A 21,778-nucleotide genomic window follows, 5' to 3' on the forward strand; every position below is an offset into this window, starting at 1 on the left:
CCTATTGCTGAGCAGGCCAATGCTGCAGAGGTCATCGGCGCATGACTGCGACGCCATGCCCCATGAAGTCGGACAGTCATCGCAATATGAGCTGACCTCGGAGACCCGCGGGCAACCCAAGGGAAGCACAGGGGGCGATCCGTGTACAGGCTGCACCGTCATCTGGACCAACGTTGAATTGCCTTTTGGGCTCCTGGATTCAGCTAATGACCCATCGCCAAGCCTTGGCGAGTTACGTCCGCTACTGGCGTTGCAATGAAGTCCGATCGGCATATTCAATCCCTAGCACCCAAATCCCAAATACTGTCGTCCAAAGCTTTCGCCGTCACCACTAGAAGCTAGGCCCCAAACCTTGAAGCGAGTCAACCGCAATAGGTTGTTTGTGGGTCAAATTCCCCCTGCACATCATTTGGAACGCGCAGGCAATAGTCAGGAGTTCCACACAAGTTCTCATACTAAGCTCGCCTACTTCACACGTATGGATATGTTGAGCTGTTTAATCCAACGGGCAAAGATACCTCACACACTGCTACTGCAGCTTGCGTTCCTTCCCCGGCAGACATACCGTTCCGCCATTTCATCTTGGCGATAATGGTGTGCTTCAAGACGAATTAGGGGCCGCGGGGAATTATCTGCCAGCTGTAGATAGCTGCGTCGACGAACTCTTTCGGATCCAAATTTTTAGTAGATTGCAGACATGAATTATATTATACTGATATCTATATAGCACCGCGTTGTGTTTCGCGTAAACCTTAAGTACTTTTGAGCAATTTGAGGGACTTTCAAAATTATGGTACGGCTTGGCTTCGTACCACACCCTAGTTTCCTGAGAATGCAAGATTGTTCCTCGGTATGGTCTCTGTGGATGCTTTGATAAAGCGCATGCGTCCTCTTTAGCAGCAACTACTTCATATGGCTCTCATTTCTTCAAGCTTCTTCCATGCACTGTATGGGGTTGCGGAATAGTACCTGGAGAAAGGTGTAGTCATTACCACGCCAAAGCCAATCAGTTTCTCTTGGCACTGTTTTGCCAGGAAGCGGTGTCACTGCCATTACGTCTGTGAACGAGAGCTTAGGTATAGACTTAGTAACTACGAAACCAGTCACAAGAAGTGAGGATAGAAACGACATTGCAACAGTTAACTAGCTCACAATGTCAAGTGGGAATGCTCTCCTAGCAGGCTCAGCAGCCAGAGTCCAGGAAGTATTAAATAGCCGCGGACATTCATTCAGCGCCGACCTGCTGGGTGATTTGACTTTGCCGCAGACGACGTCACCCGTCGCAGCTGTTGCCTCTGGCAGCGCCATGGACTTGCTGGGTGACGAGATTAGCGAGGTGCCTACCGTAGTCGATTGCAAACCTGAGTATTCATTACCGGCGGACGCAACAGTGGATGCCCAGGGCAAACGGAGCCTGTTAAGCACAGCGAAGCACAGCGGTCACACGGACGACCTACTAAGTGAACCTCAGCCCGGCACAGCGTCATTACGGCAGCCGGGCGCTGTCGCATTGCGCAATAGTGAAGATGGATCACCGCAGCAGCAGCAGACACAGGCGGCACCAATTGAACCCTCCGGCACCGCCTACAGGAACGATCAACAGCAAAAGGAACAACAGGCCGGTAAGGGTATTCGGGCTGAAAAGACGCTGCTCGCAGACGGCCAGTCACGAGGGGTCATGGTCACGGCAGCCCAGGAAAAAGAACTGCCTCCAGTGCACACTGATGAGGGATCCCAGGGGGCCAAGCCCAAAAACAACGACGGGCCCCAGTCCCTGCCCAGCGAAGCCGCCCATGCCAGGCAGTCCGCGGATTGCGGCCCGTCGGATAATGTAAGTGAGGGCCCCAGCAGTCAGGGCAGCGAGTGTGAAGAACGGATGGTGGACTCCGACAGGGAGGTGGTTGAGGAGGAGGACGCCTTTGGCGACTTCGCTGACTTCACCTCCGCCTCGCACTTCTTGCCCGGGGGCGCTGGCACTGGCTTGGGTGCTGCTGCCCTCGGTGGACCTCCGCCCGCATTCGCTCCCGCGGTGACAGCGGCACGCGCCATGGGCACCGGCTTGTCGAGTGTGTCATCGCCATCTGCGCACCGCCACGCACATCTTGGTGGCCTGGCCCGGCCTTTGCACAACATGCTGGGCGTTGGTGGTGGAGCAGCTAGTCACCACGGGTTGGCTGGGGGATTGGCCTCTATCAGCGGCGCAGTGTCAGAGCTCGGCAGCCTGGCCGGCGAGTTCAGTGACTTCAGCCATCAGTCACCGCCGCCAAGCGTTGCACCATCACGCGGAGGTAGGCCGCTGCGCGTGAATGAGCATAGGCTGTCCTGGGTTTCCTATCTGAGGATAGGGACGTAGCAAGTCCTCTTCTCGCAGTCCACTTCATTTAAAAACATGGCCTCGCGTGTCACAGTTGTTAATTGTCACCGAATAAGAATTTGGGCACATGCATAGCCATGGCTCTGCCGCGAGGCGACGTCACGCTGTGCCGTCCGCGGTGGTCACTGCTCTGTCCACGCTTCATGCTCGACATCTTTTCTCCATCTTTTATCATCTTTTTCGCTTTTGAAGTAACTCCTAGGACGCAGTACATCCATTTGTGAACTGTTCATCGTGTGTCCTGTCTGTCTTGCCAATCCGCAATCCCGGCAGGTGGCGGTCGCAAGTCTGTTGCGTCCATCGCCTCTGTTGGCAGCCGTGCCGGTGGCGATGATGACTTGGGTGATTACAACTCGGTCGTGGGGAGCAGCGTCTGGCGTGCACCGTCGCAAATGGCTACCTCCTCATATGCGGCAGCGGCAGGAGCCGACGACGATTTTGGAGACTTCACCTCCGACATCACGTCAACATCCGATTTTGCGCCGTCCACACAGCCGCCCTCAGCTGTCGCGGTAAGCGGTCCCGGCTCTGTGCACCCGGACGATGATTTTGGCAGCTTTGCGAGTCACCGCAGTACGGCCGATGACGACGAGGACGATTTCGGGAACTTTAACGCTGCACCAGCGGCGGCGGCTGCGAGCGCTGTGGCTGGAACGGGTGCAGGGCCGTCCGGGAGCGGAGCTGCGGCGGCCGCCGGCGGGGGTACCGCTGGTTATAGCGGGCCGGCGGCAGCCGTCACTAGCGGCGCTGGTACGGCATCTGGTGGCGCGGCTGCAGCCTTCAGCCCTCGAGACCTTGCCGCCGCAGCCACGGCAACGTCTGGCGCCCATCCGTATCATTCCACTCAGTCCGTTGGCCCCTTGCCAGGCAGCAGCGTTTCCACGACGGAGGCTGCCGCCGCCACCGATGCCGGTCTGCTGCAGCTGCCGCCGTCGGAGCTTCGTCAGGCTGTCGCTCGCGCGCTGCAGCCGCTGCTGCCGCCGGCCACGCCGGTTGTGGGTATGCCGCATATCCCGGACGAGCAGACCGTGTCCGCGGCCTGGGCACAGCTGCGGCGACACATGCAAGGCAACGCGACAGAGCCGAGCGGTGTTAATGGAAGCATCGTTGCGCACAACGGTGTGCCGCTGCCATCGCTAGGGACTGCTGTGCCGCCTACGGAGGCGGCCAGCGGACAGGACGGCAGCGCCGGCCGGAACGGATTTGTACCTGCAGTCAAGTGAGCTCCATGCGCGGGCTTCGTGTAGTGTAGTGCACTAAAGCCTTGCCTCGCAGATATGCGGGACGTTTAGTCCTGGGCCCGTCTAGATCGCCATACGGAAAAAGTAGATTCTTACCTAGATTTGCGACATTGATTGCCTGTTCCTGTGAACACGCTTGTGCAATGGGCCCTTCCAAGGATTGACGGGAGCCTTGGTCTATGTCTCTCCCTGCCTTGTAGGTTCACACGGACCCTGCGCTGGAAGGGCTCAGACTCAGAGCGGCGCTTGCTCTCTGGCCTGGGCCTTAGCGAGTTGGCGGTGCAGGCGCGCATGGGAGACGTGGCAGAGGGGCCCCGGCCGGCGGGTCGCGCCCGACTGGACCCAGCCACTGGCTCAGGTGGCGCGGTTCGCCAGGGTGGGCCGCTGGCTAGCTTTGGTGATGCGCAGCGCAAAATGCGGATGGACCCAAGCTCCCTCTCAGGTGGGGACGTGCTAACGTGATTTAGGAGGGCTTGGCAGGGCCTGACTTCCAGGGCAAGGCGGCGGAAATCTGGGGGGGATGCTGGCGGCTGTTGATGGGCCGTGCGGGCCCGGCGGTTTCTAGGTCTCAGTAGCTTGGTTGCTGCCGTTGCCATGTAAGATGTGATGCTTGCCGTTCTTGACTCGTTGTCTACTGTTTGCCGCCGCAGCTGGTCTTTATCGGGACACCGAATGTGACGGCGCTCCGTTGGGCAGCGGCAACGCTGCAGGCAGCGGCAGCAGTCGTTCACGCGGTCTTGACCAGAACGGAGAGGCCTATGGGTACCTGCCGGTGCACGGAGGGGGCCCCCCCTCCGGCGGCACACCGCGGGCCGCTAGCGGAGCCAACGGCTCAGCTGGAGGGCAGCAGCAGCAGCCACTGGGATGCCGTTTCGAAAAATGATATCTGTGCTACGAATATGGCGGCTTTGGTTTTCGTGTTTACCAGATACTTGTGGCACGTGTGTACTTGCCTTGCGAAATGTCGAAACAAATCACGAGCAGCCGCTGCTACCCATGCTTTTTGCTACTGCCAGAACGGAGGATCTTTCGCGGCCTTGCCTCAGCCACCTGTTACGAGATAAGGGTTCTTTGCACGACTGCTTTCCCTTTCCTGGCCTGCGATGCTGTATGCCTGGGTTCGGGACCGGAGGAATGAGGCTGGGGCGTGGTGCACCGCACAGCCCACGTGCTACCTTCTCAAAGGTTGCGATGTCGAAACGTACATTGGCGTACAAAGGGTCCTTTGGTGTATTGCCCAAAAGTGCAGGCTGGCTTAAAGGCTATGGTGCAGAGATGTATGTATCAACACCTGCAATGCCAAGTGGGAAGGAAGCCTTTACGCGGGCACCGGAGTACAACCCCCCCATTCGCTTTGGTTGTCATGGAGTTTAGGTGCGGCAGAGACGCCGTAGTTCTCTGCCACGTGTAAAATGAGGCTCCTCAAGAGGCCTTGGGGGACAGGGAGGGTGGAATTTCCGTGGGCCTGCTACTGCTGTAGGTCAACTCTTTAGCAGGGAGTATCCGGGTTTGTGCAGTCTTTTTACTTAACAGGTGTAATGCGGTCAGGCATCTTGCGCGAAGTGAAATAGCACGGCGGTGTTGCCACCGGCTGTAGCATGGCGCGCATGGGAGATGTCTATGCAGGTTAGTACTGCATAGGTGATGGCGCTTGTGGTGTTCGTGTGGGTGTGGCAGTGGAGTCCGTGCTGCTTGACTGGGTGGTCGCACCGACGTGAAGTGCACTGTATGGTTAGCGTGTGTGATTTTTAAGCGAATGACTACCAAAAGGTCATTCATAGCTACTTGGTGTATCCAAAGCAGCAGTGATCTGCATGAAAGTCCGGCAGGCCGAATGGCGTGTCGTGCTGTACACCTGTCATCGCTGCTATGTACGGTGCTTACACATCTTGGAAGAGCATGCTCATTCGGGAACTTGCTTATAAGCGGTACCCTCACTAAATCAGCAACCTCGGCGCTTCAGCAGGCTATTCCCCGAGGTGGCCACCATGTCTATAGATGATATTTAACCCCTAGCCCTCATGCGCCAGCTCAGCTCAACGTCTCATTTTTCATAATCGTCCTCCAGCGGCACTTCCCCCGCGCCTTTCTCGTGCCTCTGCGGAGCCCTGTTGATCCTGTTGTTGCTTGCTTCGCCGCCGCGGCCGCCACAGCTCGGGGTGTTGGGGAACACACAAACCGTCGAGCCAACTGTCAATGCTGCAAAAATGATAAGAATGGAGCTTCCATCGCTGGGACTTGAACCGATAGCTGTCGTACTGCATAACCCATTTATAACGTTCCCGGGATCCTGGAGCAGCCGAATGGTAGGCAACATAGAAAGGTGGGCAAACAAGCAGTAGCAACAAGAACTACACAACCGCAAGTGCCAGCTCAATGGCCTTGTGGACCCTATTTCCACTTCCATCGCATTGGCTCCCGCCCTTCCGTGGGAGATGCAGAGAGGAACAAGCCGGAGGAAAACCGTCTGTCCCGGATCTCCTTTCTTGGGATACGAGCCCTACACAACAGGGCAACATCCATCGTCCCATGGCCCCGCGGCGGAGCTTCAATCGAGAAAGCTAGAGGACTTTGAAGGAGACGACGATTAACCACAACAGGTTGCACCGTCGCGTTCCACATGTTGCGCGTGTAACCGGGGCCCAGCTATGTAGCGTGCAACGTACCTATGGTAGCTTCGCCGCTGTGGCCGCCCACAAAAATCTCCACATGTGTCATGTCGAATGCGTGCCGCCGTGATCCGGGGTCGTAGTACGTGCCGCTGTAAAAGACCAGGTCGCCTGGCTTAAGCTGCGCGGCGTTTGCCAGGCGGATGGGAAGGGTGTCGTACTGCAGAAGGGCACCACAAGGCGGAACGGCCTCGCGCTTACCCCACATCAGGCTGACCGACGGCACCTGTTCATCATCTCATCAATACCCGTACGTAATGGCATTCTGTCCTAGGGCCAGACCAAAACCTTCCAGACCGAACTATGAACCTCCGGCTCTCCGACGCTGGTCAAAAAGCCCAACAACAAGTACCCAACACCCAACATGCGTCCAAAGCTTAATAAAGTTCAGTCCTATACCCACCGGGTGTGTACTGCATTCCCGCATCGACCTGGCTGTATTCCTAATTCATTCGGCATCTCAGAGAGCCTCAGAGCCTCACAGCGTCTCCGCCCACCCACAAGCGCACCTGATAGGCCTGGTTACCTGGCCCCAGCCGGAATCCCAGCTCGGGATGCAGCGCCCGCGCCACCCGGCGTACCAGGCCGCAGCAGTCGAGGAACATGGGCGAGTGGTAGAGCTGGCGGCCGGAGGTGGAGCAACCCTCGCAGGTGCAGTGGTGCTGGTCGTGATGCTTGCGAGCGTAGGGCACGCCTGACAGGTGGGAAGGGTAGGAGTTGAGGGAAAGCCGCGGGGGAGGCGGAGCGGTGGTCAGGAGACGCCAATACACACAACCCAAAGGACAGCGTGCTGCCATGTTTCTTGGATATCAGGTACAGCTGCCGACCAGTGGAATTGACCTCAGAACGAAGGCACGTGTTCATAGCGCAAGCGTCATGGTTACGTTCGCTACGCAGGAGAGTCTCTTGGCATGGGTCAAACCAGCATACTCACCGATAAAACCCTTAGCGGTCTCCACAAACAAGGCCCGGAGCCGTGCTCGCCGTTCTTCCTGATCCAGTGTTGGCGGCGAGGAAGGTTTGGAGGGTTGCGGCCGAGATAGGGACGCCCCAGTCGCCACACGAGCTGCATTTTTCTGGGGTTGGCCATTCCCGACAACAAGAAAAACGTAATCTCGCATCGCATGGTGGGCCCATGAGGAATTGCAGTGTAATAATTATTTCTGTGCAAATGAGTAGGATGGCTTGACTTTGTGTGGCACGACCCTGCACGATCCTGCCAATTCTCGTAACAACCCGGGTTAAAAGATACACCTCCCACGCGTTATTATCGGGCATTGTACTCCTGGACATAGTGCAGTATTCATTTAAAGAGAAGCTTTACATGGGGAATTTAATCGGACAGCTCGCCTGTTGCTTCGATTTAACGAACGCTGTAAAGGCATCCTGGAGGCTTGGGCCCCTCGCCGTAACTTCCAACGTTTCGCAGTTCCCATGCTCTCCAGAAGTAGTCACAGGAGTGCGCATCGCTCACCGCTACCTTATACGCCGAAACCAGGCAAGCAAATGGGTAAGTAGTTTTCTTATAAATAAGCGCACGGAAAATGCATCTGAGAGTAATTCTGAGCACATCAAGCTCGTGACCTCGCCAGGCCAAACGATCCAAAGCCGTTGAATATTTGTCGTACCGGGTACAGTTTGTTTGTTCTAGTAATGCAATGCACAGCAGCAACTAAACTACTGTTTATAAACATGGGTAATCAATCCATTCGTCATTGACGCTGCTCTCTTCCGGAATGTTTCAACAAGCGTCACTCGGCCGACACTGTACAGCGCCGAGGTCAGCATCGCGGCAATGCCAAGCTTTACGCACACACAGCGTCATAGTTGTTGCATCAGCGGTGGATACGGGTCCATCCACGTCGGCGCCGCGAGAGTACATTATCCGACGGGCCACGCAAGCAGACTCTCGCAGTATAGCCGCCGTCTGCGGGGAGGTAGGCAACATGGTTACATTTTCTCCCGTCCCAAGCATGCTCCCATTGCCCATGAGGGTTACTTCTGCGCGCACACAGGCCGAGTGTCGACTGCCGAACGATAGGCACGCATAGCTGTATGCTCCCATGCATGCACACAATAGGAAAAGCGATGGAAATTGCGATAACATTAGGCCGGTCACATTGTGGCCTGCAAAGCCGCGATCCAGCGAGACATCCATACCCGTCAGTATCACCCCTGCCTGGCATGACGTGCAACCACTCTACCAACTTCCCCCTAGTCATTCGGACGGGGTAACTTCCCGGAACTGGACGTCGAGGCACTGCACCGGTTAGAGGAGCGATACGCTGCCGTAATCGAGGAGGACATGCAGGCCAAGCTGGTGAACGCATTGGAAGCCAAAGCGCAGGTGCGCGCTGTGCTGTGTTGCACTAACCTGTGCTGCAAGAAACTACATGTCCCCGCGGAAAAAATACGTCATCAAAGCGGCCAGCGAGCTGGCCTAGCTCATAGATCACGCACCCCACTTCAATCTAGGTTAGGCATGGTGCTAAGAATTTCCAGACATCCCTTGAGTTGCACGGCGGTCCTCGGCGCGGGCGCCGTGCGCTTCAGAAGCAGCAGCTGTGCTTGAATTCCGCTTTACCTACCTTATCCGTCTGCTCCACTGCGCGGCTCCGCGCGTGCCGCCCGCAGGCTCAACGCGAGCATCGGGAGTTCCGGCTGCGGCAATACATGCAGCAATTGAGAGCGGAGCTGGCGGCGCTTCGAGGGGAGCCCGCGCGGTTCGTAACGCAGCTTTCGCCGCAAGACGCGTGAGTAACTCGCGAGTCTTAGGATGCATTGACTGACCGCACACGGGAAGTTAGCCACGCCAGGGTTAATGGGCTTCTGGCATCGGCACCCGCCATACAGTATCTGTGGCACCGCATCTGCAGCGAGTTGCGGACCATATGTCGGTTGGCCCCATGACACCTGGCTCGCTGCTGGCTCAGACCTGCCAGGAACACCAATGTTGTCCGTTGTGGACCTCCCGGAAGACTGCTTTTATTTTTGTGGTTCTTCATGCCCGCAGTCGTATGGTCCAGCGATGGCGACGCAGCCGGCAGTTCCTGATACTCGTTGCAGTTGAAAGGAACCCTCAACCATCACCCACGGCGTCGATGGTGATGGCTTCGACAGCAGCGACGAGGGGGACTACCTGTGGCGGCGGCGTGGCGGTGGAGGTGGTGAGCGGTGCGGCGAGCAGTGGCAGCAATGGCGGCGGCGGCGGCGGGGGCGTGGTGGCGGGCGCGACGCTGTCACTGATGCAGCCAGAGGCTCTGCTGCCGCCGCCATTTCCTAGCAGCAAGCCCTTCCGCCTGTATGTCTCCAATATGTCGGTCCTGCCGTCACACCGCCGCCGGGGCCTGGCCAGGCGGCTGCTGCAGCAATGCGAGCGCGTAGGTGGGTGAGCAGTGAATGGGACGCGAAAAGCTGCAGCTGCGGGTGGCGGCGGCCGGTTACACACACACGGTGATGTCCAACCTGGGCGGCCCCGCACGCAAGCTGCGGACCGGCGACAGGAGTTTTAGGGGCTTGAGTTGTCCTTGATGGCGATTAGTGACCTTAGGGTTGCCGGGCAATGACAGCAACGTAAGAGGGTTAGAAGGTTGAGCTAGGGTAGGGAAGCATAAATATGGCTTTCATGATATGGGTTTGCCACCGCGAAATTGTTGCTTTCCTCGGTTCCGACATCCTGCCCCGTCCTGTCCCTGCCGCTAATCTTTACTTGGCGGTTTCCCTTGGTCCCATGTTACGCGTGTCCTTTGCAGCGCGGCTGTGGGGACACTCCTCCCTGTGGTTGCACGTCAAGCAGAATAACTTCGGGGCGGAAGCGCTGTACCAGAGCATGGGCTACCGGCGCGTCGAAGAAGGCGGACTGCGGCTACTCCCGGGGCCACTAGCGCACGTGCTCATGTGCAAGGAGCTTCCACCATTGCGACATCGGTGCTCCGTTGCCCTCGGTCAGTCAGCAGCGGTGGGTGGACGGGGCAAGGAAGGTGGCATGGAGCCTGGCGTGCGGGATGTGGTCACGGGCGTGAAGGGAGGCAGCCGGACAAGCGACGGTGTGTTCGTGTGGAATGCATTGGTGGGCGATGGGACGGATAGCAGTGAACCCGGCTAGCAGGTGATGTTGTCTTGGCATGGGAAGGAGCTTTTGATTTCGATAACAAGCCGCTGGCCAGTTTTGAGGGCCCACGGTACACTGTGACTTGTCACGTGCCATTGCATACCTGCGTGAGATAGAGGCGGTGAGTGTTCAGGTGGGACGGAGTGCTCGTGCAGACGCTGTGCGAGCATATGGCGTTTGGAATGTATTGTGTGTATGTGTGTGTGTATGTGTGTGTGTTACACCCCGATCTGCATTCTATCAAGCCCACCATAGCCGAATACCGCAGAGCCGACCGAGGCTAGGCATTCTGCCCTTGGCTCTAGCAGACCCCATAAACATCATTATCTTCTGTCTTCATCCGCCATGACACCTATTCCAATGCAATTACACCTAGCGCGAAACTGGATGGATGTTGAGGCGTTGCACCAAATGCCAGCTTCCAAAGACGATGCACCGTCTTCGGAACTTCTGAGGTGGCCCTGAGCCCTCAATACCTCTTCACTTTTAGCAAAACCGTGGAATGAAAGCAAGCGCCTTCAGGCTTCATTACCTCAGAAGAAAAAAGCGTGACGATCCTGCAATACGCACGCACACATGCGGCACTCGCACACGCATGCAGTAAACCCTATTAAATAACAATACAGGCACGAAAACAATGGGTTCGCCCACCACCAGTCCACACAATCGTATACACACATGATTATACCACAGGCTACACAGCTCATTTAATAGCCCCGCTGGGTTCTACTCAAGCAACTACGAAAGTTTACGCGCAGGTGCAGACGCCATGGACTGCCAGGAACCGACGCCACTTCACTCCGACCTACGCAAGCCAAAAATCCGAATTACCATGCACACCAACGGCAGCAGATGGGCACAGCCAATCAACCCCAATTGCGCTCCTCGAGTGCTACCCAATCGCACAGCATGAAGGACGGACCCGAACGGGACTACCTCGCCATGGTACGCAAAAACATTATTGAGGCTAGCAGCAGTCCGCCTCGTGTACCTCACCCAATTCCAAGCCCCCGTCGTCCTGATAACAATGCAGGTAAACTAAGGGACTCTCACTCAAAGAGCAATGCCAGCGCCTACACTTACACCTACCTACATAAAGCGACAAAAGAGATCACACATGTTTCGAAAGCTACATCTGCAGCAAGTACGGGCAAAAGCACCAGCAAAGCACGCTAAACCCAGACATGCCTGGTCGATGCGGCCGCTAGACATGTAGCGGAAATGAGAGACCTCCTGATGAAAAGGCTAACCCGCGCTGCAGGCACGACTGCCAAGCCGAGCATGGTGCGGCCCGCGACCAGGCTCCCACGAGCGACATGCCTTGCGCTGAGGGCAACGCAGTGCTGAGATCGGCCAGTTACAGAGCCCGCCGCACTGCTAGGGGGCCGCGCAAGCATGTGCATGCGTGGGGATGACGCCATGTCTGCAGAACCGAACAAGGTCGGTATAATGTGATCGTCATCAAGCAGATCCCCCAGCAGCTCATCCTCGATGCGGTATCATCGACGAGGAATGTGCCATGATTCGGTGCCTGCATGGGGGCCCCCTATCGGTGTAAGCTTACACCTAGTCCTCTGTTTCCAGTTAAGAGATTCCGATATGCATGCAAGCCAATTTCCATTAGGATGGAGGCTATCCATCAACTTCTGTATTATATTCAGAGACCGCCAAAAACATGGTTGCACGTTAAAAGCCCAGACAGCATAGCAACCCACCTTCCACCTTGCGAGCCTTATCATTCTTGCTGTTTGGAGTCGCCACTATTGCCGCATGGCATACAGGACAGCTGCTAATTGCTGCGCGGCAGCTCTGGCAACCAAAGTGACCGCAGCCCAAATCAACAGGCACATTGCTGCAGTCATCGAATTCCCGCCAGCAGACTACGCACATGCTCAGGGAGGCTGGGGCATTAGCTGGATGGACAATAGTACGACTGTATGACACCATCACATCCTTGGTGTATGATGTGATGCATGCAATACGACAGCCGCCGATTATAAGTACCGTGCACCCGTTAGCTGGTGTATGCTGGGGTAGGACACGTCAAAGGGAAGGGTTACAGGGCATCCTGCACTCTACGAGAATCGTGAACACGGTAGCAGCTCCCTGCACGGAAGCCTTCCCACAGCTTGCAATTCATGGGGTTGGAGGACTGCAAACCCGAAAGCGCCGTGACTCTTTCGTAAAGGTGGTAGCGTATCACCACCGGGGACACCTGCATCCTAAGCTTTTGGAGCACCTAGTGACGCAGCACAGAGGCATGGCACACCCCAGCGACCTACACCTAAACCTGTACCGACATAGCATCCTCCACTCTTGCACCTCTAACCTCAAGCCCAGGACAAAGACCAAATCGTACCCCGCAATTCCGACTACACACTATGCCAACACCGCACAAAGCCGCAGGGGGCGGTAGACAGCCAGGATGGGTCCAGCCAGCCCACCACCGCTCTGCTTGCATCAGAGCGGAAGACAACAGGATGACACCATCAGGCAGCCAACTTTCTCTCTTTCCCCTTCCTTTCCTTCCTTCCCTGCAATAAACCCTCGTCCTCATGCATCAGATATACGCAAACTCGTTGTGCGACAGAGCATTAGCCGCCCCCGCCCTCTCCCTGGCCTCCGCCGCCTCCCGCTCCTTGCGTGCCTCATAGTGCGGGTCGTCCGTGGGCAGCTCCTGGCGGCAGATGGGGCACGAGTTGTTCTGCTCCAGCCAAGGCGCCAAGCAAGTCGCATGGTAGCTGTGCTTGCAGGGCAACAGCTGCACCTCGTCGCCCACTTGCAGCACCTCCGTGCAGACCGGACACACCGCATCCCTGCACAACAGCCAGGGCCGGGCAAGCAGGTCGCTCAATCAGACGGAACACACCAAGGCAGGTAAAGGAGAACTGTGTTGTCAGGAATGCAGACACATGCAGGGTCCAAGCAGTAGGGGTTGAGCTACGTAGATTTACAGAGCTGCAGCCCTTCAAGATTGCCAGTCCAGCCAGCAGGAATGGCGGAGGGTAAAGAAGGAAAAAAACAGCCCAGGCAAAACCGGGGACCACATGGAGCGCGCATGCGAGGCAACTGGATACATCTACGCCCTGCACCGCTGTCACCACTATCAACCCTCATATTACCCGTGCCGTCACAAGTCCGGCTGCCTCAAGAGACTCACCGCCCAATCTGCTCCTCCAGTACAACCTCGTCAACGATGATGCGTGGCAGCGCTGCCACCGCCTTACGTGACGCAGGTGGGCGGGAGGGCTGCTGCTGCCCAGCGCGGGCCTGGAGCGCCTCCAGCACGGCGTCCAGCTCCCGCTCTATGACCTCAGTTCCCCTTGCGATGGCTGACATGCCCCTGTACACGGCCTGTGTGGGTGACAGCCACCAAAAAAAGGAGCCGAAGCCCATGAACAGTGTTGAATTCGGTGGAAAAACGTTTTTCCACGTTCTCTGTGGTCGCATCACGAGGGCTGTCAAGGGTGAGGTTTGATGACCCACGTATGACCGGCATCGTTGGGAAAGCTGGCATGTGGCAGTGAGGCCCTAAGCTCAAGCAAGACCACGGTTCCGTGTCACACGCTCGGCGGGCATGTCGCATCGATAGTGTAAGGAGTGGCACAAGGTATTGTTTGTGTAGATTTTCAAGCTGAGATAGAATTCCGCGTCCGGGCCATTTCTCGGGAGTTCAGCTAGGAAAACGGTGCATAAGAGAAGGGAAGAGCGGGCAGCAGAGGCGCGGCCTCTCCCTCTTGGCGCCAACAGAACTCCGCGCACCTGGATGCCCTCCAAAATTGCCGCCTGCAGGTTTGCTCGCTGCTGCATTCGACTCGTGTCACGTCCAGGTTCAGCACTCCCCTCACTGCTAGCATCGTTGGTTTGTTGCAAACTTGCCGCGTCAGCCGCTGCGGGAGCCGAGGTGCTGGCGCCATTGCCACCTTCGATCCTCTGACGCCGGGCTTGGTCGTCCAGTATTGGTCCCGTGTCGTCATAATGCGCCTCGATGCCCTGCAGGACAGACCAGGCGGGACAGACCAGGCGGGACAGACCAGACGGGACAGACCAGGCGGGACAGACCAGGCGGGACAGACCAGGCATACTCTGTTTGAAACTGTGCCGTGGCTGCATGTAACAGGCAAGAAATCAGGACTGCTCCACCCAAATGTTATCAACAAGAACGCTGCTACGTCAACGGTTGGAGTAATCGCATCCGTTGCAAGGAGTTGTGTTGCCAGCGTTCCTTGCTCGGCAGAGCGAGCCGGCGAGCTAAGCCAGTCGGTGACAGCTGCGAGAGGCCATACAATACTGAAGGTGGCAAGCAGGCGAACACGCACTGACGGCCGTACCCTTTGTGATTGACCTAAACCAAGAAGCAGGTCCTCCATTGGCACGTCTGCCAGCGCTGCCGCTGCGGCAGCTTCCACCGAGGCCGCAACGGCAGCTGCCGGGAGCTCTACGTCGTGCTCTGTGAGAAACTTTTCCACCTCCCCAAGACACTGTTTAATGCGAGCTTGCTGATCCACGCGCACGCAGCGTCGCTCGCAGACACGGAGGGTCTCCGCTGCAGACTTCCACTGTGTTGGGTTGGTGTAACGTGTACGAAGCAGGACCATCGTCCTCGGCAGCAGCTCTAGAAGAACAGTAACCTTTTCATCGTTGTTAGGAGACGTAGACTCGATAGCTGCTGCGAGCTCCTTGAGTCCCTGGTTAAATGTCGCTTTTTTTTCTAGGAGCGCAGCAATCGATTTCCGTTGTTCATCCATCGCAGGTAAATGTCTTACTCACAACACGCTGAAACCGTATTTGCAATAATTCACCGAGACGGAAAGAAGCTTTGCACCGAACGTCTGAAGCAAGTATGGAAAATAATTGGTTAGTTATGATAGATAAGTTGCAAGGCATATAATAAAGTAAAGACGCATAATGATGTGGCGCATAACCTGAGTCGGTTTATATCACGAGAGGCATTCGATACAAAAAAACTACAAAACACGAGAGCTGGCAACTCAGGGTTACAGAAACTTAGCTGACTGGGAATCCTATGAAGTGAAACGATCATTCCAAATATCTGTTCCGTATCATAGTAAACAACAGGTCCACACAGGTCACAGCGGCCGTACGACATGGATCAGGGTCATGACACAGCACCATGGGGCCCGGATATAAGCTTGGGTGGTCAGCTTCTCCGAGCTGAAAAATGCGCGGCCCCGGTGCAGCCAGTTACTCCGCAGTATTCCGCAGGGGAGGCTGTACGGCACTGGGCTGTAAGTTCAGGAACCGTGTCGTGCTTGGACTAAACGCTCATTATCATAGATAGCTGCGATGGCCGGGTGCGGCTGCCGGCGGCGTTAGAGTGGTGTATGAATCTGGTGTATATACTTGCTAAAGTGCCAATGCAAATCCATAGACAGTGCATTGCGCGCCGCCTCCATCTCAACAAGAACGGATGAACATCTAGCCTCGTGGTGGTGCACGAACCCAGCCCATTGCCAGTCGAACTGGGAAGTAAGACATGTATGAGATGTCCGTGAAACGGAGCAGAAGGCAAGGAGGGAAGTTCTGGTGCAGTTACCATGGATGGGCTGGAGTTGCGGAGTGTGGCGATGAGCTGAGCTATACCTAATCCAAGGAAAGAGCGAGAAAACCGCGCGGCCGCACAGCAATAAAAGCAGCATGAGCAGAAGCAGCGTGTGCACACACACACACACACACACACACACACACACACACACACACACACACACACACACACACCGCACCCCCTGTGTCATAAAAGGGTCGATACCCGACCGATTAGTTATAATCCAAATGGATAACCACATCTACCGACCCGATAACCGACCGGTAAGGTTACCGATCAAGGTTCTCTAGCGTATTTTCCATAAACAGCAAGTTGCAACCACAAAATTGTACAGTTTTTTTAACGTTATATAGCTCTTCATTAAGACTGCTTCTAGGTAGGCCGAGTCGCGTATGAATACCTAAGAGATGCTCGTCGTTTCACTTTGGGGTGAAATGACGAGCAATGGATCCAAAAACAGCTTGGTTTTTTTGTGTGTGTGAAATTGGTCCAAGTCTTGAAATATACCTCTGTACAGCGTATCATAAAATCTATACGTGGGCAGTCTTGTTACTGGAACAGTTGGCACGGATGGGCGGGGTGTGGCAGAGCTGAGAGGCGTATATTTCATGATTGCTGATGGTTGTGGTTGGGGACGCCTGGGAATCGGCCGCGGAAAGCCAATAGTCCGCACAGATATATGTTAATTCTTCGGTAATCGACGGAGAATTGTATGCAATTCTCAGTTAAGCGGTGCGAGGCTACGAGGGGGGGGAAGTCGCCTGCGGGAAGCTATCTTCGCGCACAAATGTATGTGAATGAATTCCTTCGGTGAATCGATGGAGAATTGTTAAATGCAATTCTCGGTTCAGCGTGGCATGCGAGTTCATCACGAGACGCGACGCTGACTGACTGACAAACTGACAGACTGACTGACAGCAGTGAATCCCGGGGGCCTCGGGCCCCTGAAAGGCACGAAGCGGGCAGCGGCCCAAAAGGAGCTAAAGAATAAGGGACATAACCTTCCCTCAAAGCTCAGTTGATGTCGAGGCCCCCTTTTCAGCATTACTCGCTCTCACAAGCTTGTTTCCTGAGTTCTGTGAGCCCTTCGCGTGCTCACAGCTCATCCCGAACATTCGAAGCCTCAGTATCTGCTGCAGCTGCTGATTCCTGCACCTCTGGCCCAGTCAGCATGGGCCCCGCCACACGGCCCCAAAGGTATGCTGCCAACGCCGCGGTGCTTGCAGTGACGTCCTCCGGCTCCACGTGCTCTAGAGGCGAATGGCTGACCCCGCCGCGGCACCTCACGAACATCATGCCCATCTGTAAGGGTAGTAGAAACCCCACCAGCAACATGCAATCCAATATTAGAAGTGAGTCAGCTCGGACTCCATTTCGCGACACGGCACACGGAGGCGCACCCATCATCTCAAGCACCTCCGTGCACCCAGAATGCGCGGGCGCGTGAAAGACACATGTTGCGGAACAAGCTACATCAGCCAATACACCGTCAACTCCTGAACACTTTTCGACTGCTACTAGGCACTTTCGCAGCTACCCCTGCAGTGCCCTGCCATACCTTCGGGATCGCTTCTGCAATGGCCATGGCATCGTGCCCCGCTCCGCTGACCAGCACGGGCACCGACTCCAGGCCCTGGAGAAGTCCTCCATAGCGCTGCACCTCATCCGGCGTCAGTGCCGCCAGAAGCAGGGGCTGCGCACGGAGCCAGACAACCAATACCCGCACGCGTAATATAGCACGTGCCGAAGGGCGAGGATGCTTTCATTACCCGTGGCTAGCCGTGTTATGGATATGTTGGGCTCCATAGCCCACAAGGCTTACAAGCCAATGTCCGGTTTACGACGGAATCAGATCTGATATGGGCTTTCCACGCTTCGAACATATGAAGGACGCTATGAAGTGGGAACCTGAACGCCTGGCAAGAATGCTGGAACGTATATGGTCTCACCGCAACTCTATCGTTCCCTTTGGTCGTTAGTATACTTCATTACTTGTTTCGTTGGAAGTGCGAGGTAGGATGGTGCTTATAGGCGATTTGGCAGCCCTCGAGCCCTCGGCTCGTACTAGGGTGGTTTGCAGGTACGGGGAACGCACCCACGACCATGTAACAACAACAACAACAACAACAACAACAAGCCAATTACGTTGAGCGGTCAACCCTCTCGTCCAGGAACCCCCCAAGCGACCTTCCCCACACGGAACAAAACAACGCACCCGACAGTACCTTTCAGATAACCATGGTTATACTAAGTTTTAGCGTGCCCGTGAACCTCTGATGCCTCAAAAGACCTTATCATAATACATCACCGAGGCGCACAGGATGCCCCAAGGGAGCCGAAGTGAAGGGCCTCCGTACACCTGAGAGTCCTGCCAAATACCCGACAAGACCGGTGCCCTCCTATGCCTCTCGTCGTTCCCCATTCCGCGTTCCCGCATGCGGCCCCACACACCTTTGACCAGGCACGTATGCCAGACCATACACGTGCCTCACCTGCGCCCTGCGCCACGCGCATGACTACACTACCTCCCCCCCTTTGTGCTACGTAGCCCCGGCACACCTTGGCCCTCTTGACCGCGGTACTCATGTTTTCGATGACCTCGGGGTCGCTGAGCACCGCCGCGGCGTCGTGCTTCCGGTTCACCTTGCACGCCACGTCGCGCCGCTTGCAGGTCGTCTCCACGGCCTGGAGCAGCCGCGCCACCGCGAGGTTGCGCATCTGGTCTGTCTTGCTGCGGATGTCGACACTGAAGCCCGTGTGGCCGGAAATCACATTGGAGGCACCAGGCCACACCTGGACCTCCCCCACAGTGCACACCAGGTTCTCTTCCTGCACATGCTCAAGTGGGCCGTGTGGAGGAACATGATGAGGCAAAGACGCACCGTAGGGCCGCACCGTGCAGTGTAGCTTGACGTAAGTAATTCCCGATATGTTCCCAGGTAATGGACAAGTACCAGCCGAGCAGGGTAAGAGTGTGCAGGCCAGAGGGCCAAAGGGGCGTGAAGGACATGATATCCAGCTCTGCCGGCCTCGTCTCAAGCTGCTTGACGGATCCGTTAGGCCTTGACGACCGGGAGCGGAGATAAGGGGATGGTTCGCGAGGCCGACCGCAGAAAGAACAGAAAGTAGCACCGCCTTGGCACGATAGCGTCACCGTAAGGAAGGCGCCTTTGGGGGAAGTGGAAGTCAGCCTGCAAGGCCGATAGCTCCTGTCTGGCTCCACACATGGCTGGCCAGCCAGAAGGGCTATGCGCTGTGTGTAGAATCGGCATGTTCAAGCAGCTCAAGAAGGGGTGATGCACCTGACGGTGATGCTGCTCTGCGAACCTCGCAGGTTAGAAGGTTGCGAAGGTTAGCATCAAAGCCTTAGGTTGTTGCAGCCCCACCCTCTCACTGAAGAGCTCCATTCTCGTCACCGCCCGGCCCTACCCTCCGCACTTTCCGCACCTCCGGGGCGCCACCCTCGCTCTCCGGCGCGATGCACAGTTCCTCAACCGCCACAATCAGCTCCGCTGCAGCCGCCAAGGCGTCCCGTCGGCCCCGCATAGGCACCGTGCCTGCATGGCCTTGCGTGCCGTTGACATGCACCCACAGCCGCGTCTGTCCAGCGATGCCCGCCACAACGCCCAGCGGCAGCCCCCGTGCTTCCAGCACGGGGCCTTGCTCGATGTGCACCTCGATGTACTCGGAGATGGAGGCGGGATCCAGCGCCAGTGCTGCCACAGCGGCCTGTGGGTCGGCCACCCCGCCCTCCTGCCGCAGGGCTTCCTCCAGGGAGGTCCCTGAGCGGTCCTTGGAGGCCAGCATGCTGTACTTCAGCAGCGTGCCGGCCTGCCCAAAAGGGTGTTCGAGTGGATTGGAGGAAGCCGCAGAGGGTGAGGGTGGAGGTGAAGTTTGGACGCCAGCCGCCAATGTCGCAGGCGGGCTACGGTCGGCAAAGCCGTGGCAGATTTACGTACGCTCGCAGCTCCGTCGTATCCTGAGCGCGGCAAGCAATGTGCAAATGCCGCTCCATCCAACCAAAATCATGCCTACACGCCTGCCGCGGTTCACATCAACTGCCGTGCAACATCCCCCCCACTCACACGCTCAATTCAGCTGCTGAGGAAGTTGGCATTCCTCCCTGGCCCCCTACCCTCAACCAGAACATACCACTGCGCGGCTGCCCAGGAAGGTCGACTGGAAGCGGACTCCCTCCTCGTCCGTGAAGGCCACCAGGTGGATGGACCCGTGGGTCAGTAGCGACGACGCCAAAGTGGGCGGGATGACGATATCGCCTTCCTGCACCGGTCCAGAAGCATGGGGTTGTTATGCGGATACGGTAGCAGTGAAAGCCACGGCCGATGGGCTATGATGATGATGATGTGAATTCCTGCACCATCGCCACACAACCTGCAGGGTGCCCTCGCCAGCGCCCTCACCAGGACATGTTCTCGCTAGCTGTGCTGCTGTGGGAGGTGCTGGCGTGCAAAAGGTCCCGGCCTGGACTGAACCCCGTGCAATTGGCCTGATAGTGGGTGCAGACTCCGGTTCATGATAATGGTGATGACAGCACTGACCTCCTCATCCGCCGTCTGCAGTGGGAGCCTGTGTTGCCAGCCACGCTGCACCATCTCCGTCAACAGCATGCTTTTAACTGCCGCTAGACCCACGATGATGCCCAGCGCGCCGTCGTACCTGCACCGTTGCGGGAAATGTGGGTGTTGCAAGGAAAGGAGGTGGGTCTGACGTGTGAGCCTAGAAAACACGTTTCGTGCGCTATACCGTACAATCGCATACGCATAACCCATGCTCACAAGAACCGGCGCCGCAGGTACCTTGCATGCGTGCGCCTCAAGGACCGTCACCACCGCGCGGTGCTGCAGCGCCGTCGAGTTCCGTTGGAACGTGCCTCTATAATCACCGGCGCAACAAGCCCCGTCGGCTTGCTTTGTATACCCTGGTTAATCACAGACGGACATCATAGTACCCTCAAGTGCCGTACTCACGCGCCTCCGTCCAGAACGGTGTCGTAGTGGGAGCCCAGCAACACCGCCTGAGTGCCGTCGCGGCTGGCCTTGATGCGGCCGTGAACGTTCCCCACGACATCTATCCATGACTCCATGCCACAATCCTGCATCCATGCCTTGATCTGCCGCGCCAAATCAACAAACCAGTCCAGGGTCAAGGCAGCCAGTCGCCGGCACAGTTGCAGTAAGGACCGGAGAAGCAGGGGCTGAATGACGTGAATTGGGGTTTCGGAGCTGCTGCTGTTGTGAGTTGGTGCAGCAATGCAAGGGCCTGAAGGTCAGGAGCCTTCCGGTCACCAGGAAAAAGAACGAGGTCAGGGTGGTAGGAAGAAGAGGTGACGCAGGAAGTTAGGGCTGAGAAATGATGGGAAAGGCCTGCGTGGTTTCCGCCGGTGGAACCACTGAAACGAATTAGAGACAGCCACTCTGTCGATCGGTGAGCGAGACGCGCAGCAAGGGCAGGTCGTACTTGTCGATACGTGACCCAGTGGATAGGGAGGAGGACCAGGGCTGACGTGGCGCCTAAAGGGCCTTACTTGCTCCGCCGCGCGGCGATGTGCAGGCGAGAAGAAGGTGCGGGCTAGGGATCCCTCCGTATCGCTAATCTGCAGAGGCGGCCAAGTTAAGTTACCCAGGGTGCGGGTGGAGACGGGAGTAGCGGACTGAGGCAAGGCAGCAGCAGGGACACGGTAGCAAGGTGCGTTCACATGTAAATGTGGCCCTTATTGCTACGTGACCAGGTACACTGTCTCGGGACGCAGGTCTGTCTGGTCCTTGTCCAGGTAAGGAGCGATAATTCATGGATACT

General features: G+C 56.8%; 5 protein-coding genes across 5 annotated transcripts; 2 read left to right on the forward strand and 3 right to left on the reverse strand.

Annotated features, from left to right (window-relative positions):
• Window positions 1-790: 790 nt before the first annotated feature.
• On the forward strand, window positions 791-4,498 carry VOLCADRAFT_89179 (uncharacterized protein; the record flags this gene model as incomplete). The annotated part of the gene is made up of 5 exons (XM_002948690.1): window positions 791-793; window positions 1,268-2,288; window positions 2,648-3,593; window positions 3,816-4,057; window positions 4,266-4,498. 5 exons carry the CDS (start codon window positions 791-793, stop codon window positions 4,496-4,498), a joined length of 2,445 nt encoding a protein of 814 aa, XP_002948736.1.
• Window positions 4,499-5,666: 1,168 nt separating this feature from the next.
• On the reverse strand, window positions 5,667-7,562 carry VOLCADRAFT_116960 (uncharacterized protein; the record flags this gene model as incomplete). Its single annotated transcript, XM_002948826.1, has 5 exons — window positions 5,667-5,905; window positions 6,282-6,444; window positions 6,794-6,978; window positions 7,219-7,276; window positions 7,539-7,562. The coding sequence occupies 5 exons, from the start codon at window positions 7,560-7,562 to the stop codon at window positions 5,667-5,669; spliced, it is 669 nt and encodes a 222-aa protein (XP_002948872.1).
• Window positions 7,563-8,020: 458 nt separating this feature from the next.
• On the forward strand, window positions 8,021-10,999 carry VOLCADRAFT_116963 (uncharacterized protein; the record flags this gene model as incomplete). Its single annotated transcript, XM_002948691.1, has 7 exons — window positions 8,021-8,221; window positions 8,503-8,631; window positions 8,919-9,037; window positions 9,298-9,451; window positions 9,536-9,668; window positions 10,037-10,242; window positions 10,997-10,999. The coding sequence occupies 7 exons, from the start codon at window positions 8,021-8,023 to the stop codon at window positions 10,997-10,999; spliced, it is 945 nt and encodes a 314-aa protein (XP_002948737.1).
• A 1,956-nt stretch (window positions 11,000-12,955) lies between these two features.
• On the reverse strand, window positions 12,956-13,201 carry VOLCADRAFT_58539 (uncharacterized protein; the record flags this gene model as incomplete). The annotated part of the gene is made up of 1 exon (XM_002948827.1): window positions 12,956-13,201. A coding segment is annotated over one exon (246 nt), but the record flags the coding sequence as incomplete, so codon positions are not given.
• A 3,855-nt stretch (window positions 13,202-17,056) lies between these two features.
• Window positions 17,057-21,548, reverse strand: VOLCADRAFT_58608 (uncharacterized protein; the record flags this gene model as incomplete). Its single annotated transcript, XM_002948828.1, has 8 exons — window positions 17,057-17,263; window positions 17,520-17,594; window positions 18,560-18,786; window positions 19,423-19,714; window positions 20,114-20,158; window positions 20,572-20,638; window positions 20,950-21,092; window positions 21,507-21,548. Coding segments are annotated over 8 exons (1,098 nt in total), but the record flags the coding sequence as incomplete, so codon positions are not given.
• Window positions 21,549-21,778: the final 230 nt, after the last annotated feature.

This window comes from Volvox carteri, assembly GCF_000143455.1.
Source record: "Volvox carteri f. nagariensis unplaced genomic scaffold VOLCAscaffold_11, whole genome shotgun sequence".
Classification (NCBI taxonomy): Eukaryota; Viridiplantae; Chlorophyta; class Chlorophyceae; order Chlamydomonadales; family Volvocaceae; genus Volvox; species Volvox carteri.